At 33.2% G+C, this 18,822-nt stretch overlaps 3 protein-coding genes across 3 annotated transcripts; 2 read left to right on the forward strand and 1 right to left on the reverse strand.

The window, feature by feature from the left end:
* The first annotated feature begins 875 nt into the window (after positions 1–875).
* On the forward strand, positions 876–6,156 carry LOC133332429 (uncharacterized). The gene is made up of 6 exons (XM_061540832.1): positions 876–1,135; positions 3,300–3,394; positions 4,965–5,035; positions 5,109–5,611; positions 5,674–5,900; positions 5,971–6,156. Exons 1-6 carry the CDS (start codon positions 876–878, stop codon positions 6,150–6,152), a joined length of 1,338 nt encoding a protein of 445 aa, XP_061396816.1. The 3' UTR covers positions 6,153–6,156.
* Positions 6,157–6,361: 205 nt separating this feature from the next.
* On the reverse strand, positions 6,362–9,515 carry LOC133332430 (CWF19-like protein 1 homolog). Its single transcript, XM_061540833.1, has 9 exons — positions 9,487–9,515; positions 9,335–9,435; positions 8,610–8,774; positions 8,213–8,544; positions 8,050–8,153; positions 7,579–7,795; positions 7,405–7,519; positions 6,845–7,331; positions 6,362–6,500 (listed from the first exon to the last, which is right to left on the reverse strand). Exons 1-9 carry the CDS (start codon positions 9,513–9,515, stop codon positions 6,362–6,364), a joined length of 1,689 nt encoding a protein of 562 aa, XP_061396817.1.
* Positions 9,516–10,814: 1,299 nt separating this feature from the next.
* LOC133332421 (chromatin accessibility complex 16kD protein) lies at positions 10,815–11,200 on the forward strand. Its single transcript, XM_061540824.1, has 2 exons — positions 10,815–10,919; positions 10,987–11,200. Exons 1-2 carry the CDS (start codon positions 10,815–10,817, stop codon positions 11,197–11,199), a joined length of 318 nt encoding a protein of 105 aa, XP_061396808.1. The 3' UTR covers position 11,200.
* Positions 11,201–18,822: the final 7,622 nt, after the last annotated feature.

The raw sequence follows: 18,822 nt of genomic DNA on the forward strand, positions 1-18,822 counted from the left end.
AAAACTCATTATAATTTTAATTGAAAATATTGCGACACTTTTCGAAAGTACATCACGGTTTGTTTGCTTCTCCCGACGAGAATTTAAAAAAAAAAATAAATTTCTTCCCTGGCGAATATTTAGAATTTGCCGAAGGAATTCCAAGGGTTTTAAAAGTCGATATCGATTTAATTGGTAAATCGTGCTAAATTTACATTACCCATTAAAAAAATCCACTCTCGATTCTATGCTAAATCGAGATCTAAATATGTTCATCCAGGATATTAGCTGCCTCTTAAGTTTACTGTCAAAATCCATTATTGTGAATTGATTTCCATTATGTAAACATAAACAAAACCCAGTTTTTTATCTGACATGGGAAAAACAGCTGACTTCCACTTACTGCGTGACCTTATTAATAGATCTAAACACATCTTAAGTTTTTTTAATAAGCTTCGAAGTCTACTGCATATACAGAATACATATTGAATATACCAGTCCCGTATATTTTTAATTTTTAATATCATATTTTATTATTTTGCTATCCTTCAAACTTCAAAAGTGACCATCTCACTTAATAATTCACAATAGCAGCACACTAATACTTTGTGTGATTAGTACCGCACGTAACGTATGACGTACTAGCCATACGTGACCTGTGTGCGATAATTTCATTCATCTATACCAAATACCAACAAAAACAAATATACACATCATATGTTTTGTGGCTAGACGGTCGGTCGGTCAAACGCATAACACTCTCAGACCGAACCGAACAGAAAGAAAAGTGAAATCGCGAGCCTCAGTGTTAAGAAAGATCGAATTTGAAAACAAAAAGAACAGCAACAAAGATCACAAATAACGAGGAAAGTGGAAACACACAGCCACACAGAAAAATGTTAAATTCAATATTAAAAAGATTGCCATTGGTTATTACCAACAATTGTAATCCAACCAAATTGGCAAGACATCAAACTGGTGTCAAAGGATATCCTAGTCAACATGAACATACAAGCAATAACCGTTATATTTCGACAAGTGAAAATGTACACAATTCCGATAATATACATAAATCATCTGGTCCCGCGGACACAGAGCGGATTGGTGGTTTACCATTGGAATTGATAAACAAACGTAAATTGGAACAATCTTCAAGGTAAGAAAAATATTAGGACAGATAGATGTTGCGCCAATAGAATTTAGGCAAATGAACCGGCTTTAGATTACACATATGCATGCAGTAGGCAGCAGCAGATACGTAACCGTATTTTTTTGGGTTAGAGATAAAATATTTGTTTACACACACCATCCAGTATGCACATAGATATCTTATTTTATTACATATCTTCTTGCCCGCCCCCCAATGTGAATTGGTTTGCTAATTTGTTGTCTCGTTGGTCACGTAGTTGGCGATAGTTAAGCGATTTGAATAAATAATGGGCCAGGCCATGTCAGACCATCATTGATTTGTGGTAGGTTGGTTGGTATTTCTTTAACACTTGTTAGTTATTTGACTTTCTTTTAGTTAATTGTTGTTGTTGTTTTTAATAAAGGGATTTTATTGGTTGACATGTAAACAAACTGGTTTCATTGAAATCCAAATACCATGGAAAAATTGACTCTATTGATGTACCATCCATCCATTGATTCTTATAATGCGATAAACTGGTATTCTTTGTTTACCTTTTTTGTGTGTGCATGATAACATGTTTGTGTCTCTCTTTTGCATCATAGACAACGACGACAATGGCTGCTGCAGGATTGTCCTACGACACATTCAAGTACCAGTTATTGATTTAATTTAATTTTAAGTATTTCTATTTATAGAAAATGGATGTGTATCTATCGATCTAAGAGTCTCTTCGAGGAAACACACACAAAGTATTATTCTCCCCCATGGAGGAATATTTTCTTTAAATGGAATGTGTTATACTTTATTAGTGTTATGGCGCATATAAATAGCCGATCAATGACACAATGAAATCGAATACATTCTTTTGAAAAACAATATTATGGTTCAGCTAATTAAAAAATACAATAAGGAAAGTAGTAAATCGGACTGGGCCCTGGGACCACTTTGCGTATATTCTACATAGTCTCCTAACAGACGTCGCCTTTTCGAAAGAACATTGACATAAAATTGAACGGAAGATATATAAAAACTTTGGTGCATCATTTCTATTAAATCGGACGAAAATATATATGGGAGCTATATCTTAATCTGAACAGATTTTCACGAAACTTAGCACAGATCATTATAGGCTCAATTCAGTACGCCATACCAAATATCGTGCAAATCGAAAGATATATAGGGACTTTGGTGCACCATTTACATTAAATCAGACGAAATTATAAATGGGAGCTAAATCTGAACCGATTTTTCCAAATTTCAATAAGGTTCGTCCTTGGGCCAAATAAATGATCTGTACCAAATTTCATACAAATCGGACGATACATGCGACCTGTACTTTTTGTACAATTTTACATCAACAAATGGATGGACGGACGGACTCAGAAAGTGATTCTATGCATATTCTCAAAAGGAACCACGTGTCTATCTCGTTTCCTTTCCATGTTACAAACATATGCACAACGACATAATACCCTGTGTGGTGAAGGGTATAAAAACATACAATGTGGGGTTTTGAGAAAATATTTAGAATATTTTTTAGGATCTATAAAGATCGTGGTTTTTTAAGAATATTTTTTCAAAGGCCAAGAATTTTAAAAAATACGTCAATTATTTAATTACTTTTTCGACTACATCAAAGGCTTGAATTTTTTAAGTAATATTTTTTTAAGGTTCTTAAAAGGCGTGGTTATTTCTTAGAATCTTTTTGGTTCTAAAATAGATCCTAAAAAAATATTGCAAAAAAATCCACCCCTTTTTGGGCCCTGAAAAATATTCCAAAAAAATCTTTGATGAAAAAGTTCTTGATATAGAAATTAAAATTTCATAAATCAACACTTTACATGTTAGATATATTTTTTAAACAACCTCATATTTCAATTCAAAATCGCTGTTCCTATAAAGTTTTCTTCATTGATAAAATCAAACCCCACCCTTGAATATTATTTAACATTTGTTGTCTTGAATGAAAATCACCGAAAAAACAACACTTCGGTCTCATTATCATAAAACAACAATAACACCAACCTTTTACTATTTGACCGTTAGGTGTCACATTTCCTAAACTGACAATGGCATTGTTTCTTCATCTTTAAAATGTTCGTGAGATTTAAAGCTACATATCTTGACTATTTGTTTACATAAAATATTAACAAATGTTAACACACCACATTGTTTTCATTTTTTACAGAACATTGTCAACATTACAAAATCATCCGATACCAGCCGCAACGCGAACTGCAGTATCAACCGATGAAAATCGGGAATTTTTGGCCGTGTTTCCAGGTATATAAATAAATTGTATTCATATATACATATATAACATTCGATTCATGTAAGCAGAAATTGTAGCTTGTAAATAATTAAGTTGTGTGATATGTGGTGGTATATCGCATCAGCACCACAATACAATTAACAAATATAGGTATAATTAGAAGTGATAATAAGGCTGCATTTAATTGTTTGCTAATTAAATATAAAATTGAACTACTTTGCTAATAAAAAATAATCTACAAAAGAGGTAGTAAATCAAAGGTTATAGATGACGATTTTAAAGCTCGTATATATATGCACATATAATAGGCTGAACGAATATGAAATGTTATCCCAAAAATAGCAAAAAATGCCAACAATGAACAGCAAATCCAAAGAAGAGAGTATTTTTTTCTTATTTGCATTTATTTCAATGCTTCCTCAAGCACTTAATAATAAAGCTTGATAATAATAAGCCATTGTTTTATAAACACAATTGCGAATAAATGTTTTGGCTGTGAGGGGGTACCTATCTGTATATCTGTTAAAAGTTAGCTTTTCTACAGTTCAACAGAAATAATACCCAAACATTATCAGTAATTGTTTTCTACACCCCGATGAGGTTATGCAGGTCTTCAACAGATATTGAATACGGTATAAAGGTCTTTTGTAAATAATAAATTTACATAAAGATAATATATATATATATATATCCTAGTGACATAATGCCTCTATAGATTATCTATTTATTAATAAATAGGACAAAAAGACACTTCCTTTTTGTCCTATTTATTAATAGAATACCCTTAGTAAATCTCTATAGATATGGTTCTAGAGTATCGTTTCCACGACAAAGGTTTCCACGATCGGAGTCTCACTCGAAATGAAGGGGTGTAACAAATTATAAATTGTCCTGCGGAGTCTATACCGTAAAATATATATTTTTTTTTAAGAAACAGACTGTGGTACAGGTTATTATGTCTTTGTGCATATGTTTGTAACAGGCAACAGGAAAAGAGATAAGACTCATGGTTCCTTTTGAGAACATGCATAGAATCACGATCTGAGTCGATTTATGCATGCCCGTTCGTCTGTCTGTTGATGTTAAATTGTAAACTAAGTACAGGTCGGATTTATCATCCGATTTGGATTAAATTTGGCACAGCTCATTTATTTCGCCCAAGGACGAATCCTATTGAAATTGGGAAAAATCGGTTCAGATTTAGATATAGCTCCCATATATAATTTCGTCCGATTTAAGGTAAATTATGCACCAAAGTCCCTAGATATCTTTCAATATGCAAGAAATTTGGCGAAGCATACTGAATTAGGACTAGAATGGCGTACGTGAAGTTTCGTAAAAATTGGTTCAGATTTACATATAGCTCTCATATATATTTTCGTCCGATTTAAGGTAAATGGTGCACCAAAGTCCCTATATATCTTTCGATTTGCACGAAATTTGCTATAGCGCACTGAATTAAGTCTAGAATGATATGTGCTAAGTTTCGTGAAAATCGGTTCAGATTTAGATATTAGTTCCCATACATAGAAATGTTTAATAGAAATGTTTTTTTTTTTTTTTTAATTTTTTCTTTCACAGAAATTGTTAACGAAATGGTGGAAATAACAAACAAATATAGTCCGAATGAAATTTCAGAATGGTTTGCAAGGGTAAAATTTCAAAATGTTATTTCAATTTAATTTGCAATAAAAATAAAAACTATTTTTCTTATTTCTTTTCCAGTCCCTGGAATACAATATACCACATGGCAAATTAAATCGTGGTCTACTCACCGTATTGACATATAAAAATCTGGTGAAATCTGAAGACCTAACACCGGAAAATATAAAACGAGCCCAAATATTGGGTTGGTGTGTTGAAATTCTGCACAGTTTCTTTTTGGTTTACGACGATGTCATGGATAATAGTTCGACACGGCGGGGACAAGTGTGTTGGCATAAAGTACCACAGGTTGGACTGATTGCCTTAAATGATGCTCTAATGATGGAAAATGGTCTCTACGCTGTACTGAAAAATCATTTCCGACATTTGGACTGTTATGTTGATTTAATGGAACTCTTCCATGAGATTACTTTTATCACCACCTGTGGTCAAAGTTTGGATTTATTAAATGCCAATAATAATGTGTTGTCGTTTAGCATGGAAAAATATAATGCAACGGTGGCTAATAAGACGGCATATTATACATTCTATTTGCCATTTGCCTTGGCAATGCATTTGGCTGGGTAGGAATATGAAAAGAAAAATAATTTTATTTTAATATTTAATAATTTTTTGTTTTACTTAGAATCAAAGATCCCGAAGCCTTTAGACAATCAAAAACCATTTTGCTGGAAATGGGCCATTTCTTCCAGGTGCAAGATGACTTTTTAGATTGCTTTGGTAATCCAGAAATTACCGGAAAAATTGGTACCGATATCCAGGATAATAAATGTTCCTGGTTGGCGGTGGTTTGCATGCAAAGGGCAAATGAGGAACAAAAACAAATCATGTTGGATTGCTATGGACAAAGTGGTAAGTAGAACTTTTTTAAATTGAAATCTAAAAATACATTAAAATTAAATTCTTTTATATTATTCCCTAGATCCCGAAAAAGCCCAAAAAGTCAAAGATCTTTACAAGAGTATGGGCCTACCCAACACCTATGCAATCTATGAAGAGGAATCATATAACATGATTAAAACACATATCCAACAAACATCACGTGGTGTACCACATGGCATATTTTTACAGATCCTCAATAAAATATATCAGCGTGAATCCTAAAAATACGATTTGTTAGAAGCGAAACGAAAAATTTAATAAATCCTTTGTTTTTCTTTTTTTTAATTTTCCTTAATTAGTTTTTAATTTTAGTTGCTATTATTATTTTTTTCTATTGTCTAGTGTAAAACATTTGTACAACGAAATAAAATATGTCATATTGTAGTCTAATTTTTTGTTGATATTTTCTTTTTTATTTGTTGCTACTTACATTAGGAGGTAAAATCATATTTTGCAAATTTGTCTCTAAAATTTTTCACCAATTCCTTTTCCGTATCCATATCAAGTTTACATGCACGCCAATCAACTTTTTCATCACAGTTCAAAAGATTTTCGGAACAGAAAACATCTCTGTAAGAGGGAAAAAGAAAAATTGGAAGAGCAAAAAACAAAAAAGTAAAAAAACGTTAAGAAAAAAGACATCTGAGTAATCGATCCATAATTTTGTTATCAATCTCGATGTTTAATTTTTTCTAAAAAAAAAATCGGAAACGTCGTTTTATAATTTTTTATGGTAAAAAATTCGAGACTTCGGTCTGACCTTGGACCTTGGTCTACATTTTTTTTTTCTATAGAACAAATGTGTATACCTCTGTCTATGACTTTTTATATAGGAAAGTTCTGAGACCTTGGTCTATGATTTTTTTCTTAAGAAGGAAATTTGGAGACCTCGGTCTATCGGCCCACTATCTTACCTTGCATAATGTATTGGGAAATGTTTCATTTGACGTGTTATTAACGTAGTATCATTTGGCAATTCAGCCACAAAGTAGGGACCCTGCTCCGGTAGCATATGTGATGCCGTCAATTCTGGTATTGTTTCAAATTCTAAATTAAATTCTTCAGCTTTATCTTCGAATGCATGGGGAATCTTCCATGCCAAACCCTCATCCAAAGCCAATACATTAATTTGCAGATGCGAAGTTTTATAATTGCGTTCGGTAAAACACACAACTTGTTTTTGTTCTTTGAAAAATTTCCTTAGAGCTTTTTTAAAACGCAGCAATTCTTTCCAATCTTCTTCGGTTAGCTGAGCAGCACAAGGTATGTGATTAATCGAGCACACCAATATGTGATAATCGTTAATGGGTCCCTTGGCCAGAGCCAAATAGAAATGTGTGCCAATGGTAATAATTAAATGTTTCTCCACACTTGGACTTGATAAACAGAACCAACAGATTTCTGAAAAATAAACAAAACAATACAATTAATAGAATGAAAATATTAAAAGTAAACAAAATTAAATCTGTCATACCTTGATCCCATTGCTGAACTTTTGGTTTTTTGTGTTGCCGATCATTACTACCACCAAAACGTTTGCCTTTGTCATTTTTCGATTCCATATCAAAGAAATATTGTTTACTTTCAGTCTGAAGGGGAAAAGAATATCTTTAGAGCTAATCGTATTTTGTAAAATGTTTGTACTTACCGCCGCACCCTTTAATTTGATATCATTAAAATTAATATCGGCAAATGGACATTTTATTTCAATGGTCGTTTTCTGTATCAATTCCATAACACGCATTTTTTCCACCGGCGTCAAGCTCAAGGCATAAATGTATTTCTCCTTTTCTGCATTTCCCACATCGGCTAGGGATATAAATCGTGTACACAATTCCAATTGTGTTATTTGATCCGAGGGCAGTCTGAAGTAAAGAAAAAATACAAAAATTCAAATATTTCTATAACTTTGAAGGTACCAAGAACCTTTACGTATCTCCGATTTATTAAATATCATACAAACTCCTTAAGAGATCACGATCATGTCTTTAAAATTTTGTACACCCCAAAGACACGATTTTATACCCTTCAGATGATCGTAAGCCCATCATTATTAAATTTACATATATTTCCAAATCAGTTTAAATACAACATAATTTCCAAATTATATTCCGCTTACCTATATGGAGCCGGTTCAAAATATTTCTTACTCATTCCACAAAAATGATATCTTGGCTTAATATCACGGCATAAAAATGCCAACAATTTCGAAGAGTATTGGGCCTGAAAATGAAATTAAAAAAATTTTAAAAACTTTGCTACATGATTTCCCCACAACTTACCTCCTGTCCATCGTTTGTTATACCATACGGCCATGGTGAACTTAACAATACATCAACACCACGATAATCTGATGCTGATGATTTATTAACTAAACATGAATTACGAACAGCTTCAATATCATCCATATTAAAGTAATATTCTTCATTACTGGTCGCCCCCGCTGGCTTTTCCAAACCACTAATATAGGCTATTTTAACACCCGACGAGAGGGTGTAAAGACCACGTTTACCCAAATACGTTAGATTACTACAAATTTCTCCATCTTGGGTATTTTCATAATACGACAATACGTTTTTGTTATTAGGTCCCAAAATGTACGTTGGAACGGGAACTGAAAACACACAAAAACAGTGGTTAAATATTTTCTTCTTCTTTTATAGTTTAGAGTAGACTTACTATGTTTGTGTCCATTTTTATAAGCAATAAGTTCCTCATTTTGTTTTTCATCCTCCGAGAAGAAATCACCCACACACAATAGAATTTCAAAAGGACCGGCCTTTTTGTTAATGTTTTCCACACGCTGAAACATTTGCTTGAAACGGCCACGGACATCGCCACACACTAAACTGTAATAGAAAGTAAAACAATAAATATATTATTATACTTTCGTTGGCAGGAATTTAAATTCTGCGAGTAAAATGCAATCGGGTGTTCCTCGTTCCATCACACTGAATTCGTATTGTAGTCGCCCGGCTACTATGAGTGCTGTATATGGTTTGCTCTCCTCGTCCAGTTCGATCTGCCAAAAGGCATATTTGTGATCGACACTGTCAATTTATTTAATTTTCTTGCTTCTTAACAAAATATATTTTTCCAGGTTTTCTGTTGTTCTATTACTCCATGGGCTATCACCTCACCTTTAGCTCTAACATCATATCAATTTCCTTAAAAACCATTTCTTGTATTGCCGGAGAAAAGGATAATATATATATTTAACAATATTTATATAGTTAGTTATGCACATAAACTTATGCTTCCTAATGGTGTCTCTTGAAGGATGTTGTATCCTTCAAAACCCTGTCTGGTCTAATGTGACAATTTTGGCGGGAAAATTAAGAATCTATTAAATCCCGGTAAAATGTATTCCGAATTATATATACCAGGCAATTCTATGCACTTACACTTTAATTTTCTGCTCCATTCTTCTGCTATCCGTGTCTTTTGCCGAAATAATGCAATATTAAAAAACTGGACAACAAACGTTTTCAATAATAAACACCAACTGCAGAAAAATTTAAAAACGTTCCTCATGATGTGACATGCTAAGATTTACGAAAAGTAGGGTTTTACACTGTTGGTCATGGTCATTCGTCATGAGAGTTTTTTTCTCTCTCATTGGTAAATTAAAAGAGTGGTTTTATATTTATCGGGATCGGGATCAGCGTTGAGAGTTTCTCTCTCTTGAGAGAGTAATTAGAGTTGCGCAATTTTTAATTTTGTAACAAGCGTACTTTTTGTTCACAAAAGGTAACATATATTATTTATCAAAATAACTGGTATAAATATTGGCTAATATTTCTCCATAATTATGATTTATTATCATTTGAAGTAAAATGTTAGGTAACTTTTCGTACTTTTTTGTTCCTACTTGTGGCAATGTTTTCCAACTCTATTCCCAATTTACCAATCCTTAAAAACCATTTCTTGTATTGCCGGAGAAAAGGATAATATATATATTTAACAATATTTATATAGTTAGTTATGCACATAAACTTATGCTTCCTAATGGTGTCTCTTGAAGGATGTTGTATCCTTCAAAACCCTGTCTGGTCTAATGTGACAATTTTGGCGGGAAAATTAAGAATCTATTAAATCCCGGTAAAATGTATTCCGAATTATATATACCAGGCAATTCTATGCACTTACACTTTAATTTTCTGCTCCATTCTTCTGCTATCCGTGTCTTTTGCCGAAATAATGCAATATTAAAAAACTGGACAACAAACGTTTTCAATAATAAACACCAACTGCAGAAAAATTTAAAAACGTTCCTCATGATGTGACATGCTAAGATTTACGAAAAGTAGGGTTTTACACTGTTGGTCATGGTCATTCGTCATGAGAGTTTTTTTCTCTCTCATTGGTAAATTAAAAGAGTGGTTTTATATTTATCGGGATCGGGATCAGCGTTGAGAGTTTCTCTCTCTTGAGAGAGTAATTAGAGTTGCGCAATTTTTAATTTTGTAACAAGCGTACTTTTTGTTCACAAAAGGTAACATATATTATTTATCAAAATAACTGGTATAAATATTGGCTAATATTTCTCCATAATTATGATTTATTATCATTTGAAGTAAAATTTTAGGTAACTTTTCGTACTTTTTTGTTCCTACTTGTGGCAATGTTTTCCAACTCTATTCCCAATTTACCAATATGAGAGAGAGAGAAACAACTCTTATGACCAATGCCAATCACCAACAGTGTAAAACCCCGCTTGTTTATTTTCGGCATACAACAGCCGGTAATTCGATTAGTCGAAAGTCGATTTACTTATCCCTACACAACAGCCGGTAAGCATAAACAATCTTGCAACCAAGCGAGAAAAAACGCGCAAAGACCGGGTTAATCTTTGTGCAAGAAAGTAATAAATATATCTAGAAAATGGAAACTGAACTTCCCCACACACGCATCCGAGCAATTATGAAAAGTTCTGTGGATACTGGACAAGTAACTAACGAAGTACTATTTCTAATGACAAAATCGACGGTAAGCTATTTGGAAATGTTTTATTTTGTTACACATGATTATTATTATTTGTTGTTATTGTTTGCAGGAAATGTTTATTAAACATTTTGCCAAAGAATCCTATAAACACGCCAAGAAACCCAATAACTTACAATATAATCACCTGGCAGATTTGGTCCAAGAAAACGACAATTTAGCCTTTCTGCTGCAAATAATACCACAAAAGATTAAGGTAAAGGAATTTAAGGCACTTTTGGAGCAAGGTGATGAAAGTAGTGAATCATCTTCGGATAGTGAATAGCGAGGACAGTGTGTTGGAGAACACATATATTCCAAGGGAATTTTTTCTGTAAAATGCGTTCCGTGTACAAAGGATTTGAAGAAGTCAGTTAGCGAGACGTATATTTTTAAGGCTTAATTACGATATTTGTTTATATACTACTTAATAAATGAATTTATATACAATAAAGAATAACAAAATGTTAAATCTATTTTTTTAGGCATTTTATAATAAAAAGCATTCCAAGAGAATGTGCGGAGGATAGTAGCATTTCTCTCCGCCACATACCTGAAAGAGACGAATATTTAAGTGCTTTGAAAAAAATACATGTTCATATATAAACATCATTCATCCCGTCTATAAATACACACTTTAGATAGTCAGCCTGCCTATAAATACTCTCTACCATCTAGTCAATACAGATTGCCTTTAGCCCGTCTATAAAGACAGTCTTCAGCTGGTCTATATAGACAGTATTCAGCTGACCTATGAGAGCTTCGATTCAAGTCGTCAATAAATACTCCCTTCCCCTCGTCTTTAAAGATACGTTCAGGTCGACTATAAACTGCCTTTAGCTTGTCTAAAAGACTTCCTTTAATTGGTCCATAAATACTCCCTTCAGCTCATTTAAAAAGACCCCATTCAGCTCTCTATATAGATTGCCTTTAGAAACCTCTCCACTCATCTATAAAGACGACAGCCTTAAGCTCATCTATAAATAGTATTCAACTCTTCTATAAAGACAGCCTTAAGCTCGTATATAAAGACTGCTTTCGGTTCGTCCATAAAGACAGCCTTCACCAAGCCTATAATCTCCATTCAGTTTGTCTATAAAGACTCCTTCAGCTCGTCTATAATGAAAGTCTTCAGCTTGTCTTTAAATACAGTTTTCAGCTTGTCTATGAAGACAGTCTTCAGTTTGCCTATAGTTTCCATTCAGTTTGTCTATAAAAACTCCTTCGGCTTGTATCCTTCAACTCGTCTAAAAATACTTTCATCAGCTCGTCTAAACCCCCTTCCGAATATCTGTGAAACTTCTATGTCAATTGATTGAATTTAAAAGCGCCCTCTGTTATTAAATATTTGAAAATTCAACGCCGTTGTTGGAAAAATCCAATATTGACTTTGTGCTTCGTAACAAATTCGGTCTATTAATTCCTTGTGAACTAATTCTACCCCACCTAATTAATGTTTTCTCCAACTTTACAATTTTATTTGAAATAAATATAACCCCAATTTTTCCAATTTTCAAATAAAAGACACCTAAACAGCTGATCGTTGAACGTCAGCAACACAATAACAACGCCGTCACACGTATGGCTCTGTTCTTTGACTGCAGCTGCTGTGTGAGTGTATGTGTTGTAAACAATACGACGGTTCTCATTTAGTCTCCATCCCACCTCATTCGTAATATTTCTCGGGGTTATACCATTTTGAGTTCATCTTTATCGGCCATTTTATCTTCTCCTCGCATTCATTAGCAGGTGGAACGTTTTTCAATTTTCTGCAGTCGAGAAAAGCTTCCACTCACTGATCACAGGAACCACATTTTATTTTAAATCATTTTGAGGTATAGCCAATTCTACCGCACCTAATTAACAAAACAATTTTTTGACTGGGTGAGTTGAAAAAACTCTTTAAAAATAAGAAAAAATCAAATAAAATTATTAACAATTTCCAAGTGATTCGGATGAAATTGAAATAAAAGATAAACATTTTTGCAAAATATAGAAAACCATCCAAGAAAATATCTGTGTGAAAATTGGCCAAAGAAAAAATTTTCTTCTAAAAAGTGTGAAAGAGACAAAAGAGAATTTATATATGCAAGTATGTGTGTGCGTGTGCGAATAGAAGAACGCTGTTGAAAAAGAAATTGTGTAAATTGTGCTATGCCGGAATTGATTTTTTCGTTTTACTTTTTTGCAAAGGCATGTTATATTCATAATTACAAATCAACGTTGATGCTGACAATTAGTTCGATATTGACAATTGCGTTGTTGTAATAATGGCCAGCAATTGACGACGACGATGAATAATCTAGTTGGTTTTTTATTCCTTTTTTTTCATATGACGACACGATGACGTAATTTTCTATACAATTTTTGCCGATGACTTATTCTTGTTGGAACTTTTTTTTTCATTTGCCGTGTTGCCATCTCTAATTTTCTCCTCTTGTGTGTGAGTTTGGTTTTGCCCGTGCATCTTGTGTGTGGCAGCGGCAATGTATGGTTCGGAACTGCGGGGTGTTGAACGTTCTGATGATACTATATTGCAGTTTGCCGATTTGATAATTGTTGATATTCTCCAACTAACTCACTCACCTAATAATCGTTTGTTGATGAGGAGATGGGGATAATAGAAAAAAATTTAATTCTGATTGGAAATCGTTTACAATATTTAAGATTGTAAGATATATAACATTTTAATTCGATGTATTTCAAAATTTCTTTTTAATTTATTTATTTTATGAAAGAAATTACCAAAGGGTTACAAGATTTTATTATTACAAAATTAAATATTTCAAGGAATGTTTGAAGAAACTGAAATCGAATATTGCTTACATGCAACAGTCATTCGTATTTCGCATGTTTCTGATTACACTCATGATGAGATTGTTGCCATCAGGATGCATTGGGTATGGTTAAAATATATAATATAAAATTGTGTTTTTTTTTATTAATTATATTTTATAATTTCAGAATAATAAAAAATTAAATAATTTGTTCTTCTAAACCGGCAAAATTCCAATATCGAAAACCATGGGCGCTATATTTTAAGGGAAAAATTGTATTCAAATGGACGACCTAAAGAAAATTGTATAGACGACCTGAAAGGATTACTTATAGACGAGTTGAAGGGAGTCTTTATAGACCACGTGAAGGGAGTTTTTATAGACCACCTGAAGTTAGTCCTTACAGACCATCTTAAGGAAGTCTTTATAGACGACCTGAAGGGGAGTCTTTATAGACGACCTGAAAGGGAGTCTTTTTAGACGACCTGAAAGGGAGACTTTTTGGACGACCTGAAAGGGAATCTTAATAGATGACATGAAGGGAGAGCCTTTATAGACGACATGAAGGGAGTGTTTTTAGACGACCTGAAAGGAAGACTTTTTGGACGACCTGAAAGGGAGTCTTTATAGACGAACTAAAGGGGAGTCTTTATAGACGACATGAAGAGAGAGCCTTTATAGACGACATAAAGGGAGAGCCTTTATAGACTACCTAAAGCGAGTCTTTATTGACTTGGAAAAAATAGACGAGTTGAAGGGAGAGTCTTTATAGACGACATGAAGGGAGAGTCTTTATAGACGACATGAAGGGAGTCTTTATAGGCGACCTGAAGGGAGTCTTTATAGGCGACCTGGAGGGTGAGTCTTTATAGGTGATCTGAAGGTAGTCTTTATAGGCGACCTGAAAGGAGTCTTTATAGGGGACATGAAGGGAGAGCCTTTATATACTACCTTAATCGAGCATTTATAGACGCTATTACTATTTGACTTGGAAAAAATATTCTTTAAAACCCGCAAGCCTTGGTTTGACATGAAAAACCCGAAATGGTTGTAATTTGGAATTTTGGATTCTCATTGGGTGACACATCGTCGTACCAAAAAGGATAAAATCGGTCTTCTTTTAAAGATAGCTCTCATATAACCGAACCTTACAAATTTTCTGGAGGTTTGGCATGTTTTCCATCTGAAGAGGCTGTTATTTGATTCTTAAAGTTCTCTCTGGTTAACAAATCTTCCTACTAAAACATATCAAAATTTATTCACTTTATAGGGGAGCCCCCATATGACTGTACCCCAAAAAAATCCCAAATTTCCCAAAATTTCCAGATTTTGGGAACTTCTATCAAGCGATTTCGCTCGAAATTTGATATTTTCAGTTCTCTTTGATTGACAAACATTTACACACAAAATATTATCAAAATTGGTTTAGTTTTTAGGGTAGCCCCCATATAGAGGTATCCCAATTTATTCGATATTTTAGGGAGCATGGGCATGGCTAAATCTTCCTACCAAAAAATATCTATATTTTTTGAACACCTGTTTCTATATAAAGGAGTTGCCAGATAGAAATAACATTTAAGCTGTGTTCGTAACAGAGTTTCCAAAACACTTAACTTTTTTGTTTATACTGCGCTTTCTGGGCTAGGCTTTAGGATCTAGATCGAATTGTGGACAATCCCATATAAAGAGATGTTCCTTCAATGTTTTTATTGTTCAATTAAAATTTCCGATTATCTTAACCCTTTCAGTGTCAAAAATTTTTGTCGGAATAAAAATCTAAAGGGACATAGTTTAGAAAAAATAGCAACTGTCATTTTAACCCTCGTCCTGTTTCGTCTGTCTTTCAGCAAAAATAAGAACATCAATAGTAACGGTACATAGGATAACCGAAAAATCGCAAAGAAAGAGTACGTTTAAATGTTGAATATATTCGACAATAACACTGAAAGGGTTAAAAAGATCACGTATCAGTATCAGTCTTTTGGTGCTTAATTTTAGAATTTTCAAAATAATAACTAGCAAATCGAAAGTAACAATAAAAAATATATGTGTAGAAAAAAAGATTATTCAGTAGATTATATAAATGCACGAAGCGAGAGAAATATAGGGAGATTTTGGAATGTAATAGAAAGAGAGCACAACAATGAAAGAAAGGCAATCCATAATTTAATCTTATGATGAGAATTATTAATTTATAATTTATGATACCACACACACACGCGCGCGCGTTTTACACATTGGTATATATAGGAATACTTGATTGTGTCTTCTGTTCCATCATCATCATACCTTGTTTATATGAAATAAATTTTATTTTCTTATCAAAGAAAATAAAAACCTAGTGATTAGATTTAGTTCTCATGCCCCGACGTTGCGTGCTGCTCGCTCTCTGCTGATCAAAGATTTAAATTGTTATCACCAACCACCCATTCACTAAATAGTCGTACGAATATAACAATCATGTCTCATGGCCTGCCTTATTTTCACTTGTCACAAAGCAGAAAATGAAATTGAGCGATTACCTTCCTGGAAAAAATCACTGTGAACTGTGAAGTGAGGGTAAGGTACCCTAAAACAATCGCTTCCATTCTTCTTTATGGATTTCTAATAATGAAAAAAAGAATAGTTGGAATAGTTGCAGATATGCTGCAGCACCTAAACAGCCAACCAACCCAGTCAGCCTTTCCCACAAATATTTGCTTAAATAATTGACGTAAAAGTATAGATAACTCTTGTTTTGTCTGATATATCGTTTAGAAAAAAATGAACTCTATTTTTTTTTTAAATTATTGTTGTTGTTTTTATATTTTTGTTTTCATGTTCATCATAGAAAGTAAATATTTACAAATTAAATTACATAGTTATCATTTATACGCTTAGTTTAATAAGTAAATATGTTAGCCAGATATTAGATGAGTTATTTGTTTGTGTAATATCAACAAAATGTATATCAATATCCAGGGTTTAAAATGCTAACGCCAAAATAGCAAAAACACAGAAAATTGGCGCACTGCTAACTAAATTCATCCTCAAACTATGCAGCACAGCCAAGCACAACTGCAACAAATAGCAATACATTACGAATAATTTTAGCAAGCAAAACTAAAGCTTCTTGATCTTGTCAGCAGCTACAAAATAGCAATGAACAACTACAACATTTGTTTTACAATGAAGACTAAGCACCTTGACTGTGGCTGCAAGATTTTTAGCAAACAAAACCCGAGCATTTTTGAGTTCAGTGTTGCCCATTGAAATTTTATAAATTAAATGAGATAATTAAAAATGGCGATTATGATAATTTCATTTTTTCGAACAAAGACAATTAGTAATACTTGCTAAAGAGTTTAATTTAATATATTATTTAGTTTTTAGTACTATTATTGACAGTTTTAATTGCGATTTGACAAGCTTAAATTAAATAAAAACGCACAAAATGAAATGCCGTTTTTTTAATTCTGCGTTGGCAACACACAAACATAAAAACAACCCTCGGCTGATTATTCGTCGGCAGCGAAATATGAATATGTAGTCGTACTGCCGATTAGTCATAACAAAAAAAGCTCGCATGTGCAATACGTGCTTAGCACGGATGCTACGAACTAAAAAAGCTAGCCGATTGCTGATTTAGTCATAATGTCAATATTTTTTAGCAGTAGCTCTGTAAGACTAATGCTAATATTTTTTGATGCTGCATTTTAAACCCTGTCAATATCTGTCTAAAGTTTAATTAATTTTTTTTTTTAACGGAATTGGCTGCAATTTGATTTTTGAGGTTCTCATTGAGTAGAAAATCTTCCTAGCAAAAATTTTCTACATTGGTCCATTTTTTAGGATAGTCCCCATATAACGGTATCCCTAATTTTTCGATATTTTGCGGTGATTGGGCAGTTTTTTTTTCAACGGAATTGGCTGCAATTTGATATTTGAGGTTCTTATGGGTAGAAAATCTTCCTACCAAAAATTTTCTACATTGGTCATTTTTTTAGAATAGTCCCAATATAACGGTATCCCTAATTTTTCATTATTTTGTGGAGATTGGGCAATTTTCTCAACCGAATTGGTTGTGTAATTTGATATTTGAGGTTCTCATGGGGTAGAAAATCTTCCTACCAGAAATTGTCTACAACGGTCCATTTTTTTAGGTATCCCTAATTTTTCGATATTTTACGGAGATTGGGCACTTTTTTCAACCGAATTGGTTGTAATTTAAAATTTTGGATTCTCATTGGGTGATGAATCTTCGTAGCAAAAATTATCAATATTGGCATTCTTTTGAAGGTCAGCTCATATAACCGAACCTTCCAAATTTTCTGGAGATTGAGCATGTTTTTCATCTGATGATGCTGTTAATATCAAATAACAGGTTCTCTCTGGGTAATAAAACTTCCTACTAAAATTATCAAAATTGATTCATATGACAGTACCCCTCATATTTATAATTTGGAAAAAATTTCGAGAATTTGATAATTCTCTTTGATTGACAAACCTTCACACACAAAAAATGATCATAATTGGTTTACTTTTTAGGCTAGTCCCCATATAGAGGTATACCAAATTATTCGATATTTTCGGGAGATTGGGCAAGTTTTTCATCCGAATTGGCTTCTTCCTACCAAAAAATATCTATATTGGCCTACTTTTTAGGGTAGTCTCCATAAAAGGAAACCTTCCGAATTTCGATATTTTTGTCACTTTGGACATGTTTTTTTATCCGAATGGAAAACTACCCCACTAAAAATTATAAAATATAGGTCCACTTTTTACGCTAGCCCCCATAATGGAACCTTCCGAAATGCGGAATTTTGGGGAGTTTGGTCAGGTTTATCAATTGGCCGTAATTTATTAGGTTCTCATTTGGGAGTTAAATCTTCCTACCAAAAATGATCAAAATCGGTCTACATTTTGTTAAGAGTGCTGGTTGGCATAAAAAGGTCGGACCGGTCGAACAACGAATTTTTTTACTTCTTATAAAATTTCTTATATATATGTTTGTCATTGTCGATATGTTTAAGGTTCTAGCCGAAAATTTCCAACCTGAATGTGATGTCTATAGTTGGGTAATTCGTTTTCTGCTGTCAGCAGTTAACTATGGCATATTAACTCCATATAAAAGTTCCAATGCATTTTAGGTA

This window comes from Musca vetustissima, unplaced genomic scaffold, assembly GCF_032173495.1.
Source record: "Musca vetustissima isolate MV318-11 ecotype Yass unplaced genomic scaffold, APGP_CSIRO_Mvet_v1 utg698, whole genome shotgun sequence".
NCBI lineage: Eukaryota > Metazoa > Arthropoda > Insecta > Diptera > Muscidae > Musca > Musca vetustissima.